The following is a 25255-nucleotide window of genomic DNA, read 5'->3' on the forward strand; positions in this document are numbered from 1 at the left end:
TCTGAAAGAAAAAACCTCAAATTCTTGGAGAAGACACAATCAACTTGTAGTATAAGTTGTTGCTGTCATTTTTTCAGTCTTAGAGATTTTTGTTTTGTTTTGACACCAAGTACTATACTGAAGTGTTCATCAACAAAAGTTAAGGCTAAGGTAGGAAGAATAATTGTTGCACAAATTGGGGAATTTGTTCCAGAGTTTCAAGTACCATCTAACTGAGGTGGGGGGATGTCTGTGGGGCTTACCACAGGGCAAAGAAGATAAAGGGAGGAGAGAGGGAGGGGAGGACAGAAGAGGGAGAGGGAGAGGGAGATAGAGCAAGAAAACTTTGTCTAGGGCATCCAACAAATTTAATCTAAAAGAAAATAACATTTGAAAACACATGAATGATGTTGTTTTCTCTCAGCATTGTCATTACAGTTCAAATGATGTTGCCCCTTTATAGTCAACCTCAGTTCTGGTGGAAAAGGACTATTTGTTCCCCTTCATATATTTTTGAAGGTTTTCAAGATGGATTTAAAATATGTTAGCTTGTGAATTATGCAGTGTTCCCCCAATAGCTTTAAAACTAAATTCAGGATCAGCATTTGAATGCCAGAGGAAGATTAAAATCATAAGGACTTCAAGATATCCACACTCCCTTTAAGTGTTTTTGTTGGAAACTAAGGTTTCAAATACAGTTTGAGCAACAGCACAGGTGATGGGGTGCACAGTGGTCGCCGTGGATTCCACCTAGGAATCCATGTGTCCTAGGAAGGCCTGTTCTGTAAGGATGGCCTCAGCCTCTGTCCCAGATTGACTTCTTTCTTCTTTCTTTCTTTCTTTCTTTCTTTCTTTCTTTCTTTCTTTCTTTCTTTCTTTCTTTCTTTCTTTCTTTCTTTCTTTCTTTTTTGTCAGTCACAAGGCCTGAGCTCTGGGCCTGGGCCCTGTCCCTTAGCTCTTCAGCTCAAAGCTAGCGCTCTACCACTTGAGCTACAGCGCCACTTCCGGTTTTCTGGTGGTTTATTGGAGATAAGAGTCTTAAGGACTTTTCTGCCCAGGCTGGCTTTGAACCATATCCTTAGATCTCAGTCTCTTGAGTAGCTAGGATTACAGGCATGAGCCACTGGTATTCAGTGCTTTCTAATTTTAAAGCCCTGAATAACACATTTTAGTTTCAGTGAACTTTAAGGCACTGAAAATAACTTATGAATTATACATATGCCTATGTGTATATGTATATACATGTGCGTGTGCACACATACATAAAAGCTGATCCCTCATCACGACACTTGGGTTTGTTTTTTGCGGTTGGTTCTGGGGCTTGAGCTCATATGTTAAGAGGAAATAGAATTTGATCCAACTTGTGGTTTTGTAATTTGTCATCATTATATTATGGATCATGAGCTGAGAGTGGACAAAACTAGAGAAAGCCTAGGCAAAAGCCTAGGCAAGAAACGTTTGCAGTTTTTGAGTAAAAACATTAGGGCTTGCACATAGATTTTGTCCATGTGGAAGTAATTAGATTCTAGGGTGATGTGAGTCAGGATATGTGAGATTTGGTGACTGATTTAAAGGAAGGAGGGAACAAGAGAGAGAGAAAAAGAAAAAGCAAGAAGAGGAGGAGGAAGAGAAGGAGAAGGAGGGAGAAGAGGAGGAAGGGGAGGAGGAGGACGAGGAGGAGGAAAGCTGAGTATTTGGTTGTCGGATGTAGTAGTGTCTTTCTAATGGTTTCAGAGTGAGAAGTAGCAGTTACTTATGAGTTTGGACCTATGACCCTCAATGAAGGCATTCAGGAAGAAAGTAGATGCATGGGCTGGGGTGCATTATGAGCTGGAGATACCACTGGAAGGTCATCAGCATAGAAATGTCAGCTAAAATCCTAAGAATAACCAGAGCAGTGTACAGAAAAATGCAAGAGCTAGGGGTCTGTTGAGTTCTGGGGCTGTGGGGGTGGCTAACGTTGAGACAATTTAACTATTCACTGTAGAATAAATGATCCCAGCTTCCATGTGACTGAGAAGCACAGCGGAGTAAGTAAATGTTTTTGGGTCCGGTCGTGGGGCCTGAACTCTGGGCCTGGGCACTGTCCCTCAGCTGTTCAGCTCAAGGCTAGAGCTCTACCACTTTAAGCCACAACACCACTTCCGGCTTTTTTCTTTTTGCTTATGTGGTGCTGAGGAATCGAACCGAGGGCCTCGAGCATGCAAGGCAAGTGCTCTACCACTGAGCCACCTTCCCAGCCCCCAGAGTAAGTAAATGTAACAGGGCTTTTCTCAGGGGTGACTTGTAGAGGATTGTGTATGGAGGAAGCGCAATGCTGCCTCTAAGTGGTCTGTAGGAGAAGTGCCTGCATCTCTCTCTCCAGAAGAGAGTCCAGGCCAAGTCAGGCTTGACCACTGAGAGATGATGAAGCTACATCACCTCAAAGCAAACGAAGGTCCTCAAACACTGGGCTGTAAATCAGGTGTGTAAGTAAGAGAAGTAACTTGGTCTCTGGCCAGCAGGTGTGCCCTGGGTTGCTAGGAAAACATCTGAGTCTTCAGGTAATTAGCCTCAGGAAGGGATGTGGGGTGTGGGGGGGATGGGAGAGGGGGGTGTTTTCCATCCACACAAGATTCTGCTGCTTGATTTAGGGCAGTATATCTATATTTTTAAAAACCCTATGGTTTAAAGTTTTATTTTAAAAAGATCCTACCCTCAGGTGTATTTATTTAGTTCTCATGCAATATAACATTTGAAAACCATATCCTCAGAACAGAGAACATGTGGGGAAAAAAAAAGTGTAGTTTAAGTCAAGTGCTGGTGGCTCACGCCTGTAATCCTAGCTACTCATGAGGCTGAGATCTGAGGATCATAGTTCAAAGCCAGCCCAGGCATGAAAGTCCATGAGACTCTTATCTCCAATTAACCTCCAGAAAACCAGAAGTGGTGCTGTGGCTCAAGTGGTAGAGCACTAGGCTGAAGATCTGAGGGACAGCACGCAGGCCCAGAGTTCAAGCCCTACCACCGGCAAAAAAAAAAAGGTATAGTTTAATATAAATGATGCAGTATATAAAAGCGTTATAGTGCAACAACAACAAATCAAACACTTACCCTTTTTCTAGCATTTGGATTCAGCAGTATCTTCATTTTTTCAGGAAGAACGGTGGCATCTGTGTGTCTGACACTGGTTCCCCCTCCTCAGTCACATCAACTGTGTTCACAGTGCGTGTGGGGGAAGGCTCCCCACTCCCCCTCTCCCAGCATCTTCCCTGGCTTTCTAGAACTATCTATCCATGCCAGCACAATGCTGGGTATTGCTGCCACCAGCAGGCAAAGACTGGAAATGTAGGATGAAACCACACCGAAAGCAACACACTTTTCTCTCTCTTTTCCTCTCACTCTACCCCATCTTTTTCCTTCTTTAGTTTTCTTCTTTGGGGGAAGGAAGGCATAGACACTTTTCTAGTACCACAAATGTATGGTATTACCTTCTGAACAGCTTAGCCTTTCAAATTGTTTCTTGAGGGGGTGGCGGTGGGAAGATTTCTCACTGATTTATCAATTGTAATTTACGCTATATATGAAAGCTGTCAAAGGGCCTAAAATGAAAGTGAGTGCAACATTATTTTGTAGCCTTTTTGCTTCCTGGTTTTGCTTGTGTCTTTGTTGTGTATGTGTGGGGGGGGGTGGAGGGTGGGATGGAGAGAGAGAGGGAGGGAGAGAGAAAGAGAGAGGAGGGGTGGTGGAGGGAGGGAGGGAGAGAAGGGGGTGGAGGGAGAGAGAGAGAGAGAGAGACTTGCTATGTAGCCCAGTCTAACCTCAAATTTATGATCCTCTTGCCCAAATGCTGACACTCCATGTACGCACACTCTACCTGACTCTTCGCTTGAGAGAGTGAATTAAATAAGCCTTGGAAGCATTCCACGTGGTGTAACTATTCGCCTTTTATGACCAGGCAGAACCTATTGTTCCTCATCCATCTTCAGGATTCTCAAAACACTGAACACAAACACCACCAATGGGTTTCTCCCTGGTTCAGTTTTACATAGACTCTATGCACCTTAAGCAGGAACCCCATGGAGTCAATGCTTTTTCATGAAAGTTAGTCGAGGATGAGTTCGGGAAAGGCCCAGCGAGTGTTGGCTTTTGTTCAGGCATCATACCTGGATGGAGAGCCAGTGACGAGGCCCCCAGTGCGCTGGGCTCCAGCTGAGGAGACCCTCACCAGGTCGTGAAGAAGGCTCTTACCATTGTCATTGCCTTGCCTGATCTCCTCTGCCGTCCGATCTATCAACACGTACAGAGACCAGACCACGCAGGTGATGGCGATGACGTGGAACGTGACGGAGCAGAATATCTTCCTCCTCTCACTCGTGGTCATCTGTAGTTTTTCCCACTGTGATCAGAGAGAAATCACACACAGCCAGGCTCATCACTGGAACATTTCACTGGAGTTGTACCTCCCACACCTACACAGGTCACTCATAGAAAGAAAATATTGCTTCTGGGGGGGTCATTGTGCTTGATACTGTCCTATTCAAGGAAATCTCTGTGTGCTGGGTGGGTTGGGAAGCCACACAGGATTGTTAAATCTGAGTTAGAGATAAAAAAAGGAAGAGCCAAAGTATTATTTTTTCTGATTCTCCAGATGAATTAAATCAAGGCATCTCTGTTTTCCCACTCACGAGTGGGAGAGTTGTAAGATGGTGGAATGGTTGGGGAACTTTTACTCCATGTTCCTGCCCCTCACTTCTTTGTGGTGCTAAGTTAGGAGCAGGAAACACTGTCTCCTTGGAATATTATATAACTGGACACATTATTGCCTTCTCTCGTTTTCAAATGGAAGTTTCTTATTAGTGTACATAAATTGCACAAAGAGCTTTCATTGCGACATGTCCATCCATGCATATAATGAGTTCTGCTCAAATCCACCCCCGATTATGCTTTCTTACACCCTCTTTCTTCCCTTTTAAACTATTTTTAATTGGTTTCATGTGTGCGTAAAGTACTTTGATTTTTTCAGGTGTAGATTTCATATATGAGCTTTTCATAACCCATGATTCTTTATACTATGATGTCTGTGCTAAAGTGAAGTCTTTAGAGCTTCCTAAGACCTCACTCCCCCACCCAAGCAACAGGGTACAACTCCGTGTGCACAAGAGCAACACCATCTGCTTCCTGAAGGGCAGGGTCAGGACCTGTCACAGCTTCAGCTGTAAATGGAATCGCTCAGTGCTTAGGAGCTCCTGCGCCTCATTTCATGAGAAGGATATTCTGGTAGAGGCCATGACAGGAAGACTGGGTAAGGGAATTGCTACCTTTCATTTTTTCCTTCAGTGGGAGGCTAATCCTGCTAGGGTTGACATTGTGTTCAGACATGCTGCTTTTTTTTTTTTTTTTTTTTACTGTCTTGGTAGAGAATGACATTGAAATTCTTTCTACCAGGGAAATGGCAAAAGATATCTTTTCAGACATAAGAATTTTCCATCTGGGTGTGAGAATGGTTGTTGTTTCTTCTTGGTTACTGAGAAGTCATAATCATCAGAAAGACTATCAGCAATCCACTGTCAGGCTCGAGGAAAACACTTAGGAGTTGAAAGACTCGAGTCTGGCCAGCACTAGCCTGGCTTAGGACATCACACTGTGTGGAAGAAAGACAGAGCTCTGTCTCACAGAACCATCCCTGAGCTCGCTGCCACTTTTTATCAAATGCAATTTTCTGATAATAAGAATCAAATAGATGTTCCATACCTTCCTCTTCAGTCTGAGGGCCAACATGGTATAATTTGAGTTGTAAAAGAGCTGAATACTTAAAACTGGATCTGATTTTTGTTTTCTTTGGGAGTGACAGGCTCAACTTAAACCCAATGGGCCTTGGAATCACAATCCTTGACTCAATCTGGAATAACAGGCATGTGTCACTACATGATCCGTGGGTAGATCTGATCTTTTGGGGTCTGTAGAGCATCTGAAATGTTCAAGAAGAAACCCAAGGTTTTATTTGAAAATATCATGCCCTACTTGCTTCTTACTGACTGTCCATCTCTGAGATTTCCTTACAGGGATGTATTAGGGCAAATTAACAATTCATCTTTCTTCCTCTGTTTTTATCCAATAATAGTTTCCATATTATTTCAATGATAACAATGAGGAAAATTTAAAGCTTGTTTAGGGAATAAGAAAAGTGATTACCTGGAAAATTCTCATAGCATTTGATACCTATACCTAGCTTTCTTAAACAATGTCATGTGCCCACATGACATGATATAAGACACTATTATTGTTAGACCTGTGGAGGTAGCAGATGAGATTTGGACCCTTTGGTTTCTCAAAGTGTGTTCTTTGGCACATCATTTTCAGTGCCAACATTGCCCAAGCACTTGGAAGAGATGAGCACGTTGACTTTGCCAGCAGGGCTTTTCAGAAAATATGAATCATTGTCATGTTACTGATGCTGGGCAGTTCCCACCAATGAGGCCACCAGCAGGGCCACAAGACCCTGTTCACATGATCACTGTGGAGACAATTACTCACTCCTCCGTGTGAAGGAGCATCTATAGCTCTCCAAGATATGCTAAGAGGACCTGATAGAAAACAGGGAGCAGCTCCCTTTCCCTGCCCCAAGGCAGGTTGTTTGGCATGGCAGGTCACCACTGATCAAAGACTTCACCTCACCACTTCTGCTTGCCCTTTACTGCTCTTTAAAGTTTATTCCTTGAGAATCAAGCGTAGCAGCAAAAGTTGGCAAATCAGTTTCACAGAATGCTGGCACCTCCTATGTAGCTGGACTTGGACCTTGATTTAGGCTTTATATTCTCTGGGTCTGCCGTCCCTGCTTTGTTGGTATTTTCTCTCTTGTTGAAACTTTGAAACCATGGAACAAATCCAACAGTACCCTGACTTATTCAGAAATCTACAACAGACTCGTTTTTCTCTGAAAAGATTTCTGATTTGTAATAGAAATCAATGCAAATATTGTTGCTGTGAATTTTCCTGGCATTTATTCTGTCCTGGGAAATAAATTTGAAACTGTTGCCTAATCAAATAGATTTAATTTTTTTGTACATGTGAAGAAACAAGGCTGCTTAGTTGTGCGATATTAAAATAGGAGGCGATGACTACTTGGGCAAAACCATTTCTGTAAATAGCTCAATTTTGCTTCTGTTTTCCAGCAGCCACTGGATCCAGAATCGAGTTGTGAAATGATACTGCCAAAAACCACCATGAGGTGGCAGTAGGCCCCCAACAGTAGCCACACTAAGGCGGCCTAAGCAATTACTTGCAGGAGTTCTCTGCCAGCCAGATCTGCCCTCTGGCTATCATATCATAAATGCCATCATAAATGCAAACCTACATTTTAACTGTATGATTTTTTTCCTGATCCCATTTGGCATATAACTGAAGGGGTCTGTCAGGTGTAAACACAATAACCTCGAATAACATGTTTCAAATGTACTGCATTGCCTATCTACCTTCATTGCTGAAAGTTGTCAGTATGTCCTTCACAGGTTCTGGGACTTGTTGTCTTGGAGAAGTTTCTAGAGAATTCATTTCTGGGAAAACATAGTTCTCAAAGAGTGTTGAATTGTTTTCCAAGAGCCAACCCTGGGATTAGTTAGAAATCTAATATTTGGGGGGTGCCACATCCAATGTGCTGGGTTGGAAAGTTTGGGCCTCAGGAGCTGCGATTGGTGTTCACACACCTTCCGTTATTCTGGTGCAGTCTGAGGTTGGATGACACCTGGCAGAGCAGGGAAGTGGCCGCCAGGAAGTCTGTACTAGAAGCAGCACTTGTCACTTCTCACCCTGAAACGGTGACTAATCCAGGAAGAGGAAGACATCAGCACACAAGCTGGGCTACTTGTGAGAAAATCGCTCGGGTTGGCTGAGAAAAGTCACAAAGCCAGTGAACTGGTTTGAAATAAAATAGTTTTGAGTTAGCTCATTAGTCACTAAAACAAACAATTTCATTTTTAACTTTACGGTTCACAGTATTGTTTAGGTCGGATGAAAGCTTATTAAAATCTAATTGCAGCAGTTACAACTTCAAGGCCACTGGGAGAGAATGGAACCACCAACTGATTATTAACACCGAATAACTCTTAAAAGAAATTGCCAATGCTGGCTGTGCCAATTAAATAATTTCCCTCCTAACAATGTATTTAAAGACCCTGAAAGGGAAATCTGATGATTTTAGATATTGCTATAGACTTGAAATTGCTGCAAACTTGACGATAGCTGGGAAACACAGAAGCTGTATTGAGATTTAGATGATGGACACTGGTTAAGGTCACGGGTTAGTGGAGGCTTTTGCTGCTTAATACAAATCAAGAATTGTACAGGATGCAACTATGTCCTTCCATGGAACTGCAGCTGGTCGTGGACATGGGCTCTAGAGCAAGAAGTGAAACCTCCATTGCTCTACAAATATTCTGTGTGTATGATAATTTGCTAGAATATCTTTACCTTTAGTTCTCTTCCACTTTAAATCCACCCATAATAACAATTCCTTGACATCTTTTCTACATGTTCCAATCTGAAAGGAAAATGTGTGTGTGTGTGTGTGTGTGTGTGTGTGTGTGTGTGTGTGTGTGTTGCTTTCTGGCTGAATGTAGCCTCTATGCTTCCCTTGGTAACAAAAGCAAGAGGAAATCGCCTTGCACTAGCGGAAGTTAGGACACACAGCCAAAGGAAATTGAAAGTGGGAACAGGGAGCCATGGGCCCTGTGTCCAGATTCATCTCTTAAGTATTCAGTCAAAATAGAAATATCAGATTGCCATCCTTGGGATAGTTAAGTTAGAATTGGGGAATGTAGGAATTGATGTTCACGTTTGGGCAAAGATAATACTGCAGGCAACTGGCAGATTTACTTTAAAATGGCAAATGAGCTTCTCTAAAAAAAGAGGAATACTTAAGAATGTGAAATCAATTATTGTTTTCTGTCAAGTTTTTATGATAGATGAAATTCCCTAAAAGTTATGAGGTAGGTATTTGTAATATATATTTGCTGAATAAAGACATCCACTAGAGGGTGTAATGGCACTATACATGAAGATGATTTGAGAATAAAAGAAAAAGCAAAGGGAAAAACACATATAATATGTGGTAAGTAGCATATTTTCTGAAGAGATAGTTAAAACAGCAATTATTATGCTTTCATGCATATTAGGAGAGAGAAACTTAGGAATCTATTCTCTTTTTTTTTTTTAACCTTTTATGCTGGTCTTGGGGCTTGAACTCAGGGCCTGGGCACTGTTCCCGGGCTTTTGTGTTGGAGGCTAGTGTTCTACCAGTTGAACCACAGCTCCGCTTCTGGATTTGTGGTGGTTAGTTGGAGTCTCATGGACCTTCTTGCCCTGCTGTTTTAGCATCAATCTTCAGATCTCAGCCTCCCAAATAGCTAGGATTACAAGTGTGTGCCATCAGTGCCAGGTGGAATGTATATACTTTTTATAAGCATTACAAGTGATTTGTAATCTATGCTGAAGTTTGAGAAATAGTTTCCTAAGAAAAGGTTTAGGGAAATATTTTAGAGAGACACTATAACATCTCACACTGTTTACTAAGAGTTAACACATGTGTGTCTACCTCACCAAAATACCCCAACCAAAATCCTACTTCTGAGTCAGTTGCTATTATCATATAAGAACAGAAATTCATCCAAAAAATAATTCATGGTTGTATTTCAGACAAAAATATCTTAAAAAATCTTTAACCAGTAAGTGGTTGTCTGTTTTCTCTTGAGGTGCTGGTGAGAAATACCATCTCATCTCCTCTGGAAGAGAAGCCAGTTGTTTCTGTGCAGACAAAACAGTAGTATCATATCCATGAGAACACAACGTCATAAAGAAAACCACAGGAATAATTGGGTCACAGATCCTAAAGTGGCTGTTTCTCTCCTCCCTACAGATTGAAGCCTGAGACTAAGACTCTTGGAATGGACATAACCCATTGCTCAGTTTCATTTCCATTGTGTATGCATCCTTGTGTCCTCTTTACTGAGCACCCATAATCTATATGCCTTTATCCTAGGCAGGGGTCCCCCTCTATATGTAAGGATCATTGTAGCCACACCATCTGGGAGGAAGTTTTCCCATGCACTAAACAGAATCACAGAGACTGAAATATATATATATATATATATATATTTGTTGTTGGTGGTGGTGGTTGTGGGGCCTGAACTCTGGGCCTGGGCACTGTCCCTCAGCTTTTCAGCTCAAGGCTAGCACTCTACCACTTGAGCCACAATGCCACTTTCAGCTTTTTCTGTTTATGTGGTGCTGAGGAATCGAACCCAGAGTCTTATGCATGTGAGGCAAACACTCTACCACTGAGACACCTTCCCAACCTGAGACTGAAAATATTTAAGAGAGAAAGATTTTTCTTTTTTAATTTCTGGAGATTGAACCCAGGGCCACAGACAGGCTAGGTAAGTACTTTGTCACTGAGCTATATCCCCAGCCTGTGGCAAAGACCTTTGAGATGTCCTATTTGAAATGTCTCGTTTTTCTAGTGGAGGTCTGGAAATCAACCTAATATGCTCAGGGTGGTGCAATACATTATTAGCTGGTTGTTTTAATTTAAGAACTAATTATTGAAGTGTCAGACTTTGTTCAAGGTGTTGGGAAAGAAGATAGCTAAGATTCCTGTTTGCATGAAATTTATATTAAGGTTGAAATTGTGAAATTTTGTATGTCCAGAGACTGTGTAATGTTCATTTATAAGAGACACTCCCAATTGTGTGTGTGGGTGTGTAGAAATATCTTTCTAGAATATTCCTTTGGGTGGCAGCACACAAAATAAGTTTCTGCTTGGAACACTCAGTTTTTTATACCAACTTCAACCTCAATTCTATTGTCAGCCCATTGTCACTATTGATTTTCCTTCCTGCATCTTATTCCTCCCAGATTTAAGAGCAGTGTGATATCTGAATATTGTGTGTAATATGATTGGACTGAATTTTTTCTCTTACTCTCAGAGTCTCGTAGTCACAAAACTATTTGAAGTAAATCTGATACATGTATACACTACTTCATCTTAAAATGGCAGCCAGTGAAACATTAACCTCTCCAAGTATTGGCTCAAGATTTAAATGTAACAATACTTTGAAACAAGTAGTATTTTAGTTCCATAACTAAAATTAGTTTTGAGGATTTTGATGCCAAGCATGAATAACTGGCCAAATATACTCTATTGGAACACACTTTTGGCATTTATATTGACCAATCCTTTAAAATTTATTTACTAAAAATGTCTTTTGCTTAGAGGTAAGATGTTTTTGGTGGTTTCTAATAGTATATAAATTCTTTAAATGGCATGTGGAATATTGTGTGTTTTTCCTTTTTCTGTGAAAGGCTCTGAATTTCTACTGGATTCTCAGAGATCTGAGATCTTTTCCAGATTAGTGACATAGCCATTTACAAAGTAAGGAAGTCTTGGCCCAGAGAAGGGTTGGAGATATAATCTCAGAAGCTAGAAATAAAACTTGAGGTTCAGGGACTCCATATGTTTGGAAAACAAAGAATGACTCTGCAGCCACCCCTGGCCAGGTTTTCTTATTTACAGCACATAGGCTGGTGAGCACATTCCAGGGCTCGTTCCCGCTCAGTGGCAGTCAGAAAATGTACAATTTGCACTTGTGCTTATATAAGAATATTCAACTTTGTTTCATTATTTGGCTGTATAAGAAGTTATACTCTCATCCCATCCTGCCATATTCATATTGATTTGTTTTGTCCAATTAGGGAGAAGTTGGTTTGGACCAATACAATTTTGGGGGTGTAGGGAGGTGCAGGAGTAGCTCATTGTAATTCTGAGGAAATCAGAGTGACTTATCAGAGCCTTTGAGATTTTTTTACTTTCTTGTAATGTTCCTTTAGATCCACATGTCCTTTGTGTGGAATTCCTGAAGACACAGGTGATAGTCATTCATTTTCTAGAACATATTTTGTTTCTCTTCCCAAAGTTTAAGGGTGAGAAGTGATTCTGAGTGGAACTGTTATTCCAAAGTCTTTATTTAATAGTCTGTTATTTCTCTTGGCCTTTTCTTTGGTAATGTAATAAAAATTGTGTGGCTTTGCCTCTTTGCTTATATCCTTCCTTCCCAGATATTTATTATCATTTATTAATCTTGATAACAAACTCCAGATTCTTTGTCAATTTCTTTATTACCTGGATTCCAGCAAGGAGGTAGAAATTAAATTGCTACACTAATCTAATACTATTTTTACAATTTGCTCATATTAAAACAAAGAGGCAAAGTTTATCAAGCTGAAAAAGGACCAGGAATCATTAGTGCTCCCATTTAAGTCTCTTCTTTCTATTGGAGGCCATAAAAACCTTCTGATGCATGAGGTCAATCAATGCAAAGTAGGAAAGAAGAGAAGAGGACTTTCAGTGATATGAGAAGACATGGAATTGTGCCGAAGACAGATTGGTCACAGGAACCAGAGAAGAGGAAGTCTGAGCTCAAGGAGAAAGGATACACGGTGAGAAAGAAGAGCTATGATCATCAGAGGGACTGGGGGAATAACAAGTTCACATGTAGGGAGAATAGACAGTGTTCTTCCTAGAATTTGTTCAAAGAAAATTCTTTGGGGTATGAAACCAAGACCACAAGGGACACAGATGTAGGCTGGCCTCTCCTGGATAAAACAGTGGAAGAGAACACTTGAAGAGTATGCGATGGAGGAAATGGGAGAGATAGGGGAGGAGCTGGGGAAGAAGCAAAAGCTCTGGCTTTAGCCAGGGATTTCTCTTCTGCTAAAACCACAGAGGTAAGAGGATCTAAAGATGAAACCTATGAACTGATGAATCTTTGAACTCAGATTTACATCAACAAAGGACAGAGTATGTAGAAACAGACAATAAAAACTCCAAGCCCTTGAAGAACAGATGAGGGAGCTGTAATTTCCCACACCATGGTTGTGATTGGAACTAACTTGAAGCAAATCGCCAAACCCCGAGGGAAAAAGGCTTTGGGGTTGTCAGAGCTTTGAGAGGGTCATTCTTGGAGTTGGGAAAGATGAAACAGAGAACGATTGGCTACCATGTCCTACAGTGGTGCAGGGGCCAGAAGGGACCTGGGTCCTGACAGAGTATTATTAAATAGGACTTTGGTAGTCACATGGGTCAACTCCCTTAGCTGCTCATCCTGAGACTAAGTTTAACTGCTCTCTGCCCTTCACACTTCCTTTCTTCTTTGCTTAGAGAACAAAAGATCCCACGACCGCCCAAAGAAATCATTCCTCCAAGCTACTGACCCTCTATCTCTTCGTTGATTTATTTCTATTCATTTATTTATAGTTTCTTTGTAAAATTTATTTTTAACTTGTCTTTCTCTTTAGATCCCTTCCCTTCAACATGAAAATGTGTCCCTCTGTCTCCCCTACATTTTATTTCACAATAAGCCCTTACTTTCATCAATGGCCTGTTCATTGTAGGAAACTCCTAAAATATGGAAAAAAAATTAAATAGATGAAATGATCCATACTCTCATTTGCAATGTATGTCTTCTGTCTTGATTAGTGTGCATGCACACACCCATATACTGGCATATGAACATTCAGACCATGTTGAGACTGAATTTTAATTCTTGTGTAACTTTATGTCTGTGAGGCACTGGCAGAATGAGGCGGGGAGAAATGGAGTAGCTGAAGACTAGGATAAAAGAAAAGATGATTCCTTTGAACTAAGCAGAGGAGAGAGTATAGAGAGAGAAGAGCAAACAGTTTGAATGATGGCTGCAGGATCTCCCTGCACAGCCTCATCGCTCAGAAAGAACTTGCAGAACAGGTCTAAGAAAGGGCCACTTTGAATGACAGCATTAAAGAGAGTCACCCAGGGACTGAGTCACATCTCAAAGACAATCTTCTTTCCTTTCTTCAAGAATCTCTGATTATCTGTTGTCTCCCATGCTGCCTGCCATTCCCTACATCAATGGTGCCTGGGAATAGAAACTCACCCTTGGCCACCAGGCAAGAATGTCACCATGCCTTCCTCAGTAGCTATCTGTATAACCAGCACGGACAATTCCATGTCCAGTGCCCCAGGGTATTTGTGCCTATAGGAAGGAGTTCAAACTTGGCTATCTAGAGGAGTAGTGCTGAGAAAATCTTCTGCTCTATAATTAGTCAGAAGTAAGAAGGCAGAATGGAATAAATCCGAACCACTCAACCCCTGCTTTCTCCTTAGATTATTTGTTGCTCAAAAAAACACCTTATCAAGATATAATTGCCTCATATCCTGCACATGTTTGAAGCATAAAAGTTTATAAAATTTTTACGAGCTTATATTAATTGTACAAAGTGGTTTCGTTGTGAAACTTGCCTGTGGTCATCTTTCTGGTAAAGCCGGCTATTTTCAATGTCTGAGTTGTTCTTCCTTTGTGTATGTAAATGTACTATTTCCATGTCTGCAGCGTCCTCAAGTCTCTAAGTCTCAGTGGGAAGTGTTCAGTCACAGATCATACACAGTTCCAACAAACTGCTGCTCAGAGAAGTACTGTTCAACCCACCCAGGCAGGTATGGTCTCCCTCGATTCTGACCATAGAGCCAGTGGACAATAACACTGTCAACCATACACTTGAACATCACATTGATTTAATCTTAAGTCCAGCTATGTCAAACCTGGGAAGACTTCATCCAATTCTTTAACCTCTCTCACCCACAGTTTTCTCAACCATGACACTATGCAAATAATATTTATCTGGAAAGGATTCAGTGGGTCTATGTATACACAAAGCACAGTGCAGGGTTGGAAAGGCAGTAGGATCAGTGCCTTCTGGCTGATGATTGTGGCCATTAACGTAGTGTACAGTTGCTACTGTAAACCACAATTCCTTCTACTTAATGAAACCCCACGAGGAGTGTTTCCTTAGGATCTCTGTGACCTGACAGTCTGCGTGTTGACATTTATAAACATTTATAGTTATCTACTATAAGTCATTTAATGGATGACATTTCCCTCTTTAGTTTGGATGCTAAAGGTTTAGGAAGCAAATGACTCTTTCTATGTAACTGTGTCCAGGACCCAAGTACTCCTCTGCGTATGTTTGCTGTAGGACTTTGCACTTCCTACAACCTCCCTCACCGATCACCTAACATTTCGGTATAGATTTCTGTAATCGAGTTTAAATGCTTTTGAGCATTGGGATAGAGTGCAAATAATCTCTGAAGGATACAACAGGTGTGAGCTGAGAGAGCAACCTAAAAGCCTTTTAGTCTGACTGACATTTAAATGTCTCGTGTGTCAAATCCAAATAATGGAAAGAAAATAATGCCAGTTCTTTCCAAAGTGGATATGATAATTTGTACTAGTTTATCTGGAGGAAAAAAAACATTCCTTGGTTTATTGAAAGAAGAGTGACAGCTGGAAGGAGCTGAGGTATGTTTTATCTAATAAATATGCAACATGTAAATGCTCTGGACCATTAAGCCACAGACCGAAACTTCATTGAAAGCCACATATTTGTATTCTGAAGCCTTTGGGAATCCTGAAATGAAACATGATTCCCCTTTATGCAATCAACTTCCCAAAAGAAATGCAAGAGGAAGACAATCTTATAAATATTTGAAAAACTAACTGGAAGTTTAGACCCGCAGTCCTGGGTGGTTGATTAAGAATAATCTGAAATTACTATGCAGGCTAAATGTGGCTGGCGAAGTGTAGTGTGGACATTCATTTCTAAAAAAGAAGTCATTAGCTCTTCAAACCTCAGGGAGAATCTTAACCAAACCCAGATTTCCTGTACAGGGCAAGCTAGCAGAAAACTTCCTTCAAATATTTCTTACTGTCATTCCTTTGGGATTTTCTGTTGAAGCAACCCATCTGCAGCAGGATCTTTGAGGAAACATGTTTTTTTTTTATTCTTTGCATTATATCGTCTTTACGTAGTTATACAAAGAGATTTGAGTCCAGCCAGTCCATTCATGAGTATACTGTATCACCCTCTCTATTGCTCCTTCATCTTTCCAACTCCACCGCTGTCCTCAAATTCTGTGGTTCCATTTCCACATATGCACATTGACTATAGTGCGTGGGTTGGGAGATGGGGGGGGTAGAGGAGAAGGGGGGCAGAGGGGTAGGGAATGGAGGAAGCACTTCTGTTTGAATTCAGGTGTGATGCTGTTGAAATGTCTCTGAAAACTGCAAACCGGTTCCGTTTACATGAAAGGAAAAGACTCTCCAAATGAGGCTTTTACTCTTAAGAAAAAAAGGAGAGAAAATAAACAACAGGTGGGTAATATGAATCCCAGAAACTACTTTGTCTTCGTAGAGATGTGATTTCAAAAACTACGAGAAAGCAGTTGATTGCAGCCAATTTACATAGAGATTAGTCAAAATATGCCAACATTGATACCTCAGCTCCAAAAGGAAAAAAAAAAAAAGTAACTGCTTAGAATAAACAGCCTAGCATCTCCTGGGACCCAAGAGGCACAATCTAAATGTTATGGGATTATTTTAACTTGAATGCTTTAATATACACTTTATCCCCCAAGTCAAATTCTCTCACTGTAACACTAGGATAGCTCATAAAAGAAGGAACAGTTTTGTGCATATAGGAGACGTATTTGACCCCGAGTAGTCTAAGAGATGATTGTGATTTAAGGTTTGCAACAGTGGAGATGGTTTTCCAGAGGGAAGAAAACAGTGAAGCTGGTTGCCTTGGCAACATGGAACCGTTGCTTCAAGAAATCCATGGCGATGCAGGACCTTCTTCTGGTATGTCAAGATTTCACACTATTTACCAAATTAGGTTAAAGGAAAACGAATTCCACAGCAAACCAGGGTTACCTGACCTCTGCTATATTAGTTCTCACTTTTTGATCATGAACTTTGTTAGAAGAGAGATGGAAAAATCCCCATAGTTAAGGCAGCAAGGAGAGCAGGAGTAAAATGTCTGATCTTCTCCCCTTTAAAACACCACACCCTAGCTGGGGATCCAGGAGGTTCCTGCATTTTCCCTGCACATTGATTCTGCAAGGGGGGGAGGGGGAGATCTATTTTTGCCTAATTCTGTTGATTTTCTGAGCCCTCACCACAGAGCTGCTCCCTGGGGACTATCACTGTGCCTATTGGCTTTTCTTAAATAATGCATATAAATAATGATTTCTACAACAAAGCTGGTTATGAATGCCAGAGACAAAAAATAAACCATCCTGTTAACATATGTAACCTCTAGTCCAAGTACACTGGCAGGGCCAAGGAGAGATTTATTTGTAAAGTATCAAGCTTCAAACACAAAGCTTTGTTATTGCAAACCTACATTATTGAACAAGCTCGTTTCCATTGCCCAGCAAGGACCTCTCTGTGACATTGTTCACAGTTCACGGTTTTGTTGGCTTGCTTTTAAAAAAGCACCGTAAAGCAATTCTGAATAAGAGTTTGGAATGTCATCTCGCAAAATGGTATTTCTTTTAGGAAAAAAAAATCGTAAGCAGAACTAGGTTTCTCTCTGACTTAACTGCAGTATGAGGCTGGCTAGTTCTCATTACCGTTTCACACTGTGCTTCATCTGATATGATCAGAGATGGGCCTTGGGTGAAGGAGACACTTTGGGTAGCTGGGCTATCCTTGGCTTTTTTAAAATATATTATTTCCTGGCTTTAAGATTGTAGAAATGAATTGGGATCAGAGGGATACGTACTAGGGGCAATTGCCTTTGTAATATTGCCTCTGTTATAACAAAGTTGAGAAACACTAGGGAAAGCTTCTATGATTTGGACAGCATGCATCTGAAGACAATGGTAACTCCAACACATACAGGGCCAAGGTAACCTAGCAGACTGCACCATTGACCATGAAGGCTAAGAACAAGGAAAGGTTTTATTCCAACCAGCACTGAATTTCCTTTTCCCGGGCCTTAGAGGGATGCCTAAGTGGCGGATCAAGAACCTTCCTTCCAGGTGAGTGATACTCATTAGCTTTTATGCCTGATGGAGCAGCCCTTCCAATCCTGTGCATAGCTCAAAGTGATGCTGGATGAATGGAAGCTTTGCTTAAAAGTTCACTGTCTTAAAAGTGAACACACTGCATCAATGATGGCTCCCAGACTATAAGGCAGAAAGCAATATAGGCATCTTATTTGGGATGCATGTCTAAGAAGTACTCATAGGTAGCTTCTGATTTACAACTAAGCATTAGAATTTCTTCCCCAGGCTAAGATTGCAGAAAATACACAAAACAAAACAAACAAACAAACAGCTAAAGGCATCATGTATGCTAGCAAAGTCTTTGACATTGCAAGTTGACATTCTCACAAGTGCAACTTCTACACAAACACAGTTATAGGGCCATAGGACCAAGTTATTTTATCTAAGCAAGAACTCATTGTATGTCCTCTGGTTCACTTGGGGTCCTATGACATGAGAGCCATTTGGGTGACAGAGCTGAGTTCACTTTATACTTGCACATTTAAGAAGAGCTCTACTTCAGAAAAGAAAGTAGGCATCTCTAATTAGAACCTAAGGAAGTCAATAATGACTTACAACACAGAATATACAACACAGAATAAGATCATTTTATATACATGTATATATGATCAACAATTTTAATAGTCTTTTGACTCTTAGGAATTTTTCTCCCCTTCTTATACAATAAAAAGTTAGATTCAGTGAGTTCCAAGTTTTTTGTTTTTAAAGAGCACAGGACTTTAGAGTTCTTGTGGCTAAAGGACTAGAGTTTCAGGGGCTGTGGCAAGCCAAAAAGAAATGTCTTTAGGTACTTTGATTTTTATGCTCTTCACTCATCTGATCAGAGCATTTTGCCTTTTTCTTAAATCATTCTATTTAATACTGTAATCGGTGATTGCTTTTGGTGCTGGAGATAAAATCCAGGTGCGTACAAGCATGGTATCTCCAACACAAACCTTCAAAGCTGGCAAAATAGTTCCCATCACCACCCTTCCCTTCTATTGATAGAAAAGGAAGCTGCCTTGGGTCGCATGACTCATATAAAACCATAGATCCTGGTGCAGAGACATAAAACCCCATTCTTCCACACAATCTAGGTTCTTCCTGCCGCATTCCACTGTGCCCTATAGGTAAATATTCACAGAGCGAGGAGGAATTCTTACCCACAGAGATGGTACATTCTTGGCCTGTGGGCTAAATCAAGTCTTTAGAGATCTCTTTGGTTTGTTTTTTTTTTCTGTACAGCTTTCATATTTGAAGTGATTATCATTCATTAAAAAATTAAAAGTGATGAAATTAAATCTACCATTCGGGCTTCCTTTGGAAAGGTACTTGATGACACCACTCTACTGGGGTGGTGGGGCTGTGTTTCCTGTGTGTGTGTGTGTGTGTGTGTGTGTGTGTGTGTGTGTGTAGATGAGTTAGCATACCTGTGTCAGAACGCCACAGTCTTTCACTGCTTCTTGGGTTACCTGCTATTTGTCACCATGAAACCAGAATTCGTTAGTAATTTATAGGAGTTCGCTGGCTCCTAATGTAGAAGTAAATTGCCTCGGAGGAAGTGGCTTCTCATAGCCATTGTCAGTCATTTCTCTCTGCTAACCTGGACAAGGTTGTCTTTGTGCCTCTTCCTAGACTGGTCTCCCTACATGCATTCCCAAACCTTTCATCTTAATTTCCCTCCTGTCATGGAAGAGAGAGGCAGCTATGACATGGAATGTCCTTTTTTTTTTTTTCTCTTTTTCAAAAATTCCTACAGATTTCCCTTGAGTTATAATTTAGTCGTTGGAATTCTATTAATCCTGACTGGAGTTAACTAGAATGGTCCCCTATCCCATTTTCAAGTCTATTTTAAGATAATATAACCAATTCATTTTCAAACTCTCTACCTCCATCCTCATCTCCCTAGAATAGAAATTCTCTGAGGTCAGAGGACCGGTGTCTTACTCAGCACTCTAATTTTCATGCTAGGAATAGCGACTGTATCACTGTGGTCGCTCAGTAAATAGCTGTGCGATGCTAAACTGGGAGGAGGGACTCATTACTGGGCGGCCCTTGGGCCTGTACCTGTGACCCTAGAGACTCACCGGCTGTCAATGTCATCTTATACGTGACTAAAGTCTATTGGGAGCTGGACAGTGTTTCAGGAAAGAATCCATTTCCCACATGCATAAAAGGATATGGCTTCAAAACTTGTTAAATTTGTTTTTAACAAAAAGTGCTTCATCAAAGTATCACCTTTTGTACTGCGAGAGGTTAGTTGTATGTTTATTTAAACTCTGGCCTTAAAGAAAATAGGGATCAAAAACAAAAACAACAAAAAAAGAAAATAGGGATCAACTTTTTAAGAATCCACTAAACTGACTTACTGAGATGTTAAATGTGCTTTTATTTTCCATCCTGTGCCAAGCTGAGAAATGACGTTGAGCTCATCCAAGCTTCCTTCTCAGGGTCGAAGACCTTTCTTGTGTGCCTCAGGGCTACACAATAGATTTGCTGTCGGGGACCAATGAATTTCCATTACCTTGGTCTTTAACCCTCACGTTAGAACTTGTAAGAAAAGAAGTGTGGGCTGGGCTCAGACCTGGCAGAGACCTGGGCACAGACCACCTTCCCTCCTGCTAACGGCCCTCCCTTCCCTTCCTTCTGTTTGTTTCTTTCTTTTTCTTCCTCTTCCTTCCTGCTCTCTTCATCTTTTCTCTTCCCTGACTGAACATCAATCCCTTAAGCACTTTCTTTTCTTTTTTTCAATATAGACAAAGCATTTGCATTTCCCACCATGCTTTGCTTAAAAAGTAGCGAGTAAGATTAAACAGGCATGGAAGTTCCTACCAGCCTCTTGTCTTTGCTCTGCATCCTGTCCCACACAGCCTAGCCCACCACACATATGTCTACTTTTTGTTTTCTTCTTGCCATTTCTATGCATTTAACACAAGCACTTCCTTCCTTCCTTCCTTCCTTCCTTCCCTTTTTCTCTTTCCTCTTCCTCCTCCTCCTCCTCGTCCTCCTCCTCCTTCTCCTTCTTATTCTTTTGAGGTTGGTGTCACTGTATGGTCACACTGGCTTCACAATTGCCCTACTGTGGTCTCAAAGACAAATTGGACTCCTATCTCAGTATCTCGTCTTCCTTTTAAAAAAGAAGTGAATTCTTTACTTCTCTTTTCATGACCTCAAAGAATTTTAAACTGAAGGAAACTTGAAGGCTAAGCTTCCTTTTAGAAATGGCAAGCACTGCAGGAAGGCTCAGAGGAATTAAGCATCAGGACCAGAAGGAAAACCTAGTGTTCTGCTAGACCAGAACTTGACATGTTCAAAATCATTTCTTCTTAGTATTCAGTTATTTTCCTTGCATCTCAAATAAAAGGTGACTTCGTGATATTTATCATCCCGAGCACAGGATGCCCTGTGTGATGAGGTAGGAGGGAAGCATTCACCTGCTCTAGGCAAAACTCTTTATACCTTGATTCATGTATGCTGTGCTAGGTTCACCAGCAGAATAAGAGCTGCCTCTCTGTCCTCTCGTTCTCTATCAGAGCCAATGGGAAAAGGAACTGGGTATGATCCTGTCCCTCCTTCCCCACACTTTATTTTATCTTAAAAAATTAAATTAGATTAATTTTTTGAGGTAAGGGCTTACTACACATTCTAGCACTTGGGAAGCAAAAGTAAGAGGGTAACAAGTTGCAGACCAACTTGGGTACATTAATAATGCTCTCTCTCCTAAAAAAATTAAGTGAAAAGTATTCTTATATTTGATACAAGACTTAAAAATTGGAATAATGCATTAAGAAAAATACCCCTTAACTGGAAAAAAATCTTATACTGGAGGAATATTTAAATAAAAAAGCAATTTAAAACTCAATTATGAGATGATACTTTGGGGAAATCTTGATTTCTACCTGTGTGTATGTGTGTATTAGCACATTCTAATTTGATGCTGTTTGCTTTTCTATGGATCACTGGAATATTATTCCCTCACCTCAGTCATAATTTATGTGTGAAAAAAATCAGATTGTGCAATATGTAAGGGAAAAACATCTCTGTTTTGTGTCCCTGATATTTGTTAAAATAAAACGTTTTCTTTCCCCAGGGATGAAACTCAAAAATGGTTTCAGATTTCAATGGCAAGGATAATAATGTAAAATTAAGTGTCTATTTTATATTTATAATAGTAATATAAGGTAACATTCTTCTTGAGGCTGTATTGTTCAAGAATTAGTTTTCAAAGAAAGAAACAGAATTAAACAGTGTGTAATTAGATGAAGTAATAAAGAACTGCTAGAAAAATGTTGCATTTGATCAATCAGAACCAACCAATTATTCAAGGATTATTTATCCAAACCTAGATTAAATAAACTCTACTTGCTATTCCAATTCTTTTCTGTACATTCAGTTGCTGTTCTGGTGACCTCACTTATTGAGAACTGACTTCTAGATTAGTAGGAAGGAAAAAAGAGAAAAGGTAATCATTTTGCTACGTGCTTATAGTTTTCTTCTCTTGCCTTATTTACATATATTTATTTAGAGATAGTCTTACAAGGATAAATGGTCATGATGGCTAACTCTCTCCTTGAATTGTCATATCCCCCAGAGTGATACTTTACTCTCACCTCCTTTCCCATCCTATTGTGGTTTGTTCTCTGCATTCTGAGGTCAGGAATAGGAACTGTCTTGCTCAGATTACTAAGTAGATTCTTTGTACAGTAAATTGAGTGAGTGACTAAATCTTGCATTGCTGGGTCCCTTTAGAACAACTATTGGTACATCATTTGCTGGGGGCATGAGTTCAAATCCATCCAGAGGGAGGCCTGTATTTGCAGATGGGAGTTTCATAACAATAAACTCTTTGGCTGGCCAGAAAACAGTATTTCTATTTGAACACTATAATATTGACTCCAGATGCCTACTTACTTCTTCGAAACTTCTGAAGACTAATTGACCTAGTAGTATTTCAGTTAAAGACATTTGATAAATCACAAGTATCTATTAGAATAATCTCTGAAATACTTGTATTTTGCATCTGCTAAGTATTTGATACAAGACATCTTGGCATGTCATGTGCACACAGTGGATTACTTAACACATCAATTGTGGTCCTCAGAGTAGTAATTGAGGTATTAAATTGAGGAACTAAATGTTGTGGTACTAAAACAAAGATAGGAGAGGACATAGGCATTGAGGATTATGAGTACAGTTGGTTTTACCATGAAGGAAGTTTCACCTGGACTACACTGGTGCAGCTTTTACTTGCTGATAGACTTGTATGTTTATTGAAATGGAACAGCATTATCTAATCCTCAGAGCTGAGCTCTAGTCATAGGCGAATGCCTGAAGGTATCAGCACTTTATTACTGAGGGCTTTCTTGTGCAGCCCCCACTTCTTAGATCTCACTGAGAATCAAGCAGGATGTCCCCCACTCCAATCTCTGAAAATCCTAGAATGAGGTCAGATTATCCAAGACCAATAAAACACTTGACTGAAATCAAAGGACAATCTTGCTGAAGTCTATCCAGAAGTGACGTTCACCCTGGCAAACCCAGTTCTATAACGTCTGATTTCTATCATCACAGTGTTGTTCAAGGCAGAAAAGAAAGAGTTATGTGAAATCTTGAAGAAGTCTACTGAAGAAACAGCCAAAGAGTGTTTGATGTTCTTAGTCCATGGAAGAAGGAGAAACAACAGATAGATAGAAAGCCCTTCAACCATCTTTAAAAAGGCTGAAAAAGCAGAGTGAAAATAAAAATATGTGTTTCAAAACCTGACTAGAATATAGATAAGGGAGGATTCCAAGGGTGTAACTCCTTAGAACAACTAACTTAGAGTTCAAAGAATGAATACCAGGAACCTGAAATTTGCCAGAAGGAAAGGAATTCAAGTTGAGATAGATGGATGGAGAGGTGAAGGGTGGGCAAATAAGGTCATAATATTCAATGCGCATCTGTGAAAATGGAGCCGGGTACTTAGAGGGGATAGATGGAGTCGGGACAGAATGGAGAAGGACATTGATTATGATGCACTTATTCGTAAATTGGCATGCTGAACTGAAATCTCTTTGTACAACTACTTAAGAATAGTTAAAAAAATAAGAAAAATGTATAAAATACAAAAGACAATAGAAATGTATGTTTCAAATTATTGAGGTTCATCGTTTTCAGCCTGCAAATGAGTTAATGTGTATATAATGATGGAACTTAGTTGAAAGGCTATTGGATAAGAAGGAAGTGAAATATCAGAAAAGAAGTACTTGTTTTAGAAACATTTTATTTGAACGATTCCCATCAGAAATGGATTAAGTGGAAGCTAAAGTTTCTTTTTTGTGTGTGGGGCTCATAAGTGATTTTTTAAAATATTTTCAATTTACTCTTTTATGTCCTGTTATTCTAGGTAGGATGTTACTTTGAATCTCTTTTTCTGTGTTTATTTTTCCCCCAAAGACAATCTGGAGAATGTTTCTTTGAGTCCCTCCTCTTACTGTTTTAAAAAGAATCCTCTTTTATACACCCACTGCAAGCTCCATGAAAGATCAAAACTGGAAAGCTTGACTTTGTCAATAAAGCGTGAATAGGGACTCCAGAAATGCAACTTAAGGTTGTCAAAGAATCCAAAGTTAAGGTGCCAGTATTAGAGAAGGCAACCTTTACCACTGTCTTTATCAACCATCACCATCATCACCATCATTGTCGTTGTCATCATCATCATCAGCGTCATCATCATTTTTATTTTAGACAAGGTCTCATTATGTAGCTCAGGCTAGTCTCGAACTCAAGATCTCCCTGCCTCATTCTTTTGAGTGTTGGGAGTGTAGGTGTGCACCACCACACTTAAAATATGATCCTTCGTTAGCTATGTAGTGGCACCTAGCACTCATTGAGTAAAACTGTTAGAATGAAGGGTTTTGGGGTACATGATATTCTGTTTGATATGGTCTCTCATTTTCCTTACTTGTAAAATAGACTTGGTAAGCTTTCATAAGGCAGGCTTAATGAACTGAGACCAAAAACATAAGGATTGCATGGAGCTAAATGTTTTGTAATATTCAGTTCAGTTATCAAGAATTTCCACATGGAAAAATATGTAAAGAAATATTTTAGGAGAGGGAGAAGATTAGGGGTATTTTCTATGCTTACAGATTTGGCTTTAAAAACCCGGTTTCTTTCACTCAGGAAGATTCAAAACTGAATCTCAGTCAACTTCACAGTTTTAGAATCTGGTCCGTTTATGCTTCCTAATCAATATTGTATACCTTTCCAAATTTCACTTAGTCATTACTGTACTTTATTTGTTTGAAGCTTGTTGACTTTTCTGGGTTTGAAAAGTCACTTCTGACCCTGGAAAACTCAGCAAATTAATAGGACTTTTACTGAATGTCATAAAAGTAG

General features: G+C 40.1%; 1 protein-coding gene across 3 annotated transcripts in view; it reads right to left on the reverse strand.

The window, feature by feature from the left end:
- March1 (membrane-associated ring finger (C3HC4) 1, E3 ubiquitin protein ligase) overlaps nucleotides 1-25255 on the reverse strand; it is a 59562-nt gene that overhangs the window by 6915 nt on the left and 27392 nt on the right. For all 3 annotated transcript variants that reach the window (XM_013026238.1, XM_013026221.1, XM_013026230.1), the window contains exon 3: nucleotides 4210-4357. In XM_013026238.1, coding sequence (XP_012881692.1) covers nucleotides 4210-4357 — 148 coding nt within the window. The remainder of the gene's footprint in view (nucleotides 1-4209; nucleotides 4358-25255) is intronic.

The sequence above is a fragment of the Dipodomys ordii genome, unplaced genomic scaffold, assembly GCF_000151885.1.
Source record: "Dipodomys ordii isolate 6190 unplaced genomic scaffold, Dord_2.0 Scaffold4, whole genome shotgun sequence".
Taxonomy (NCBI): domain Eukaryota; kingdom Metazoa; phylum Chordata; class Mammalia; order Rodentia; family Heteromyidae; genus Dipodomys; species Dipodomys ordii.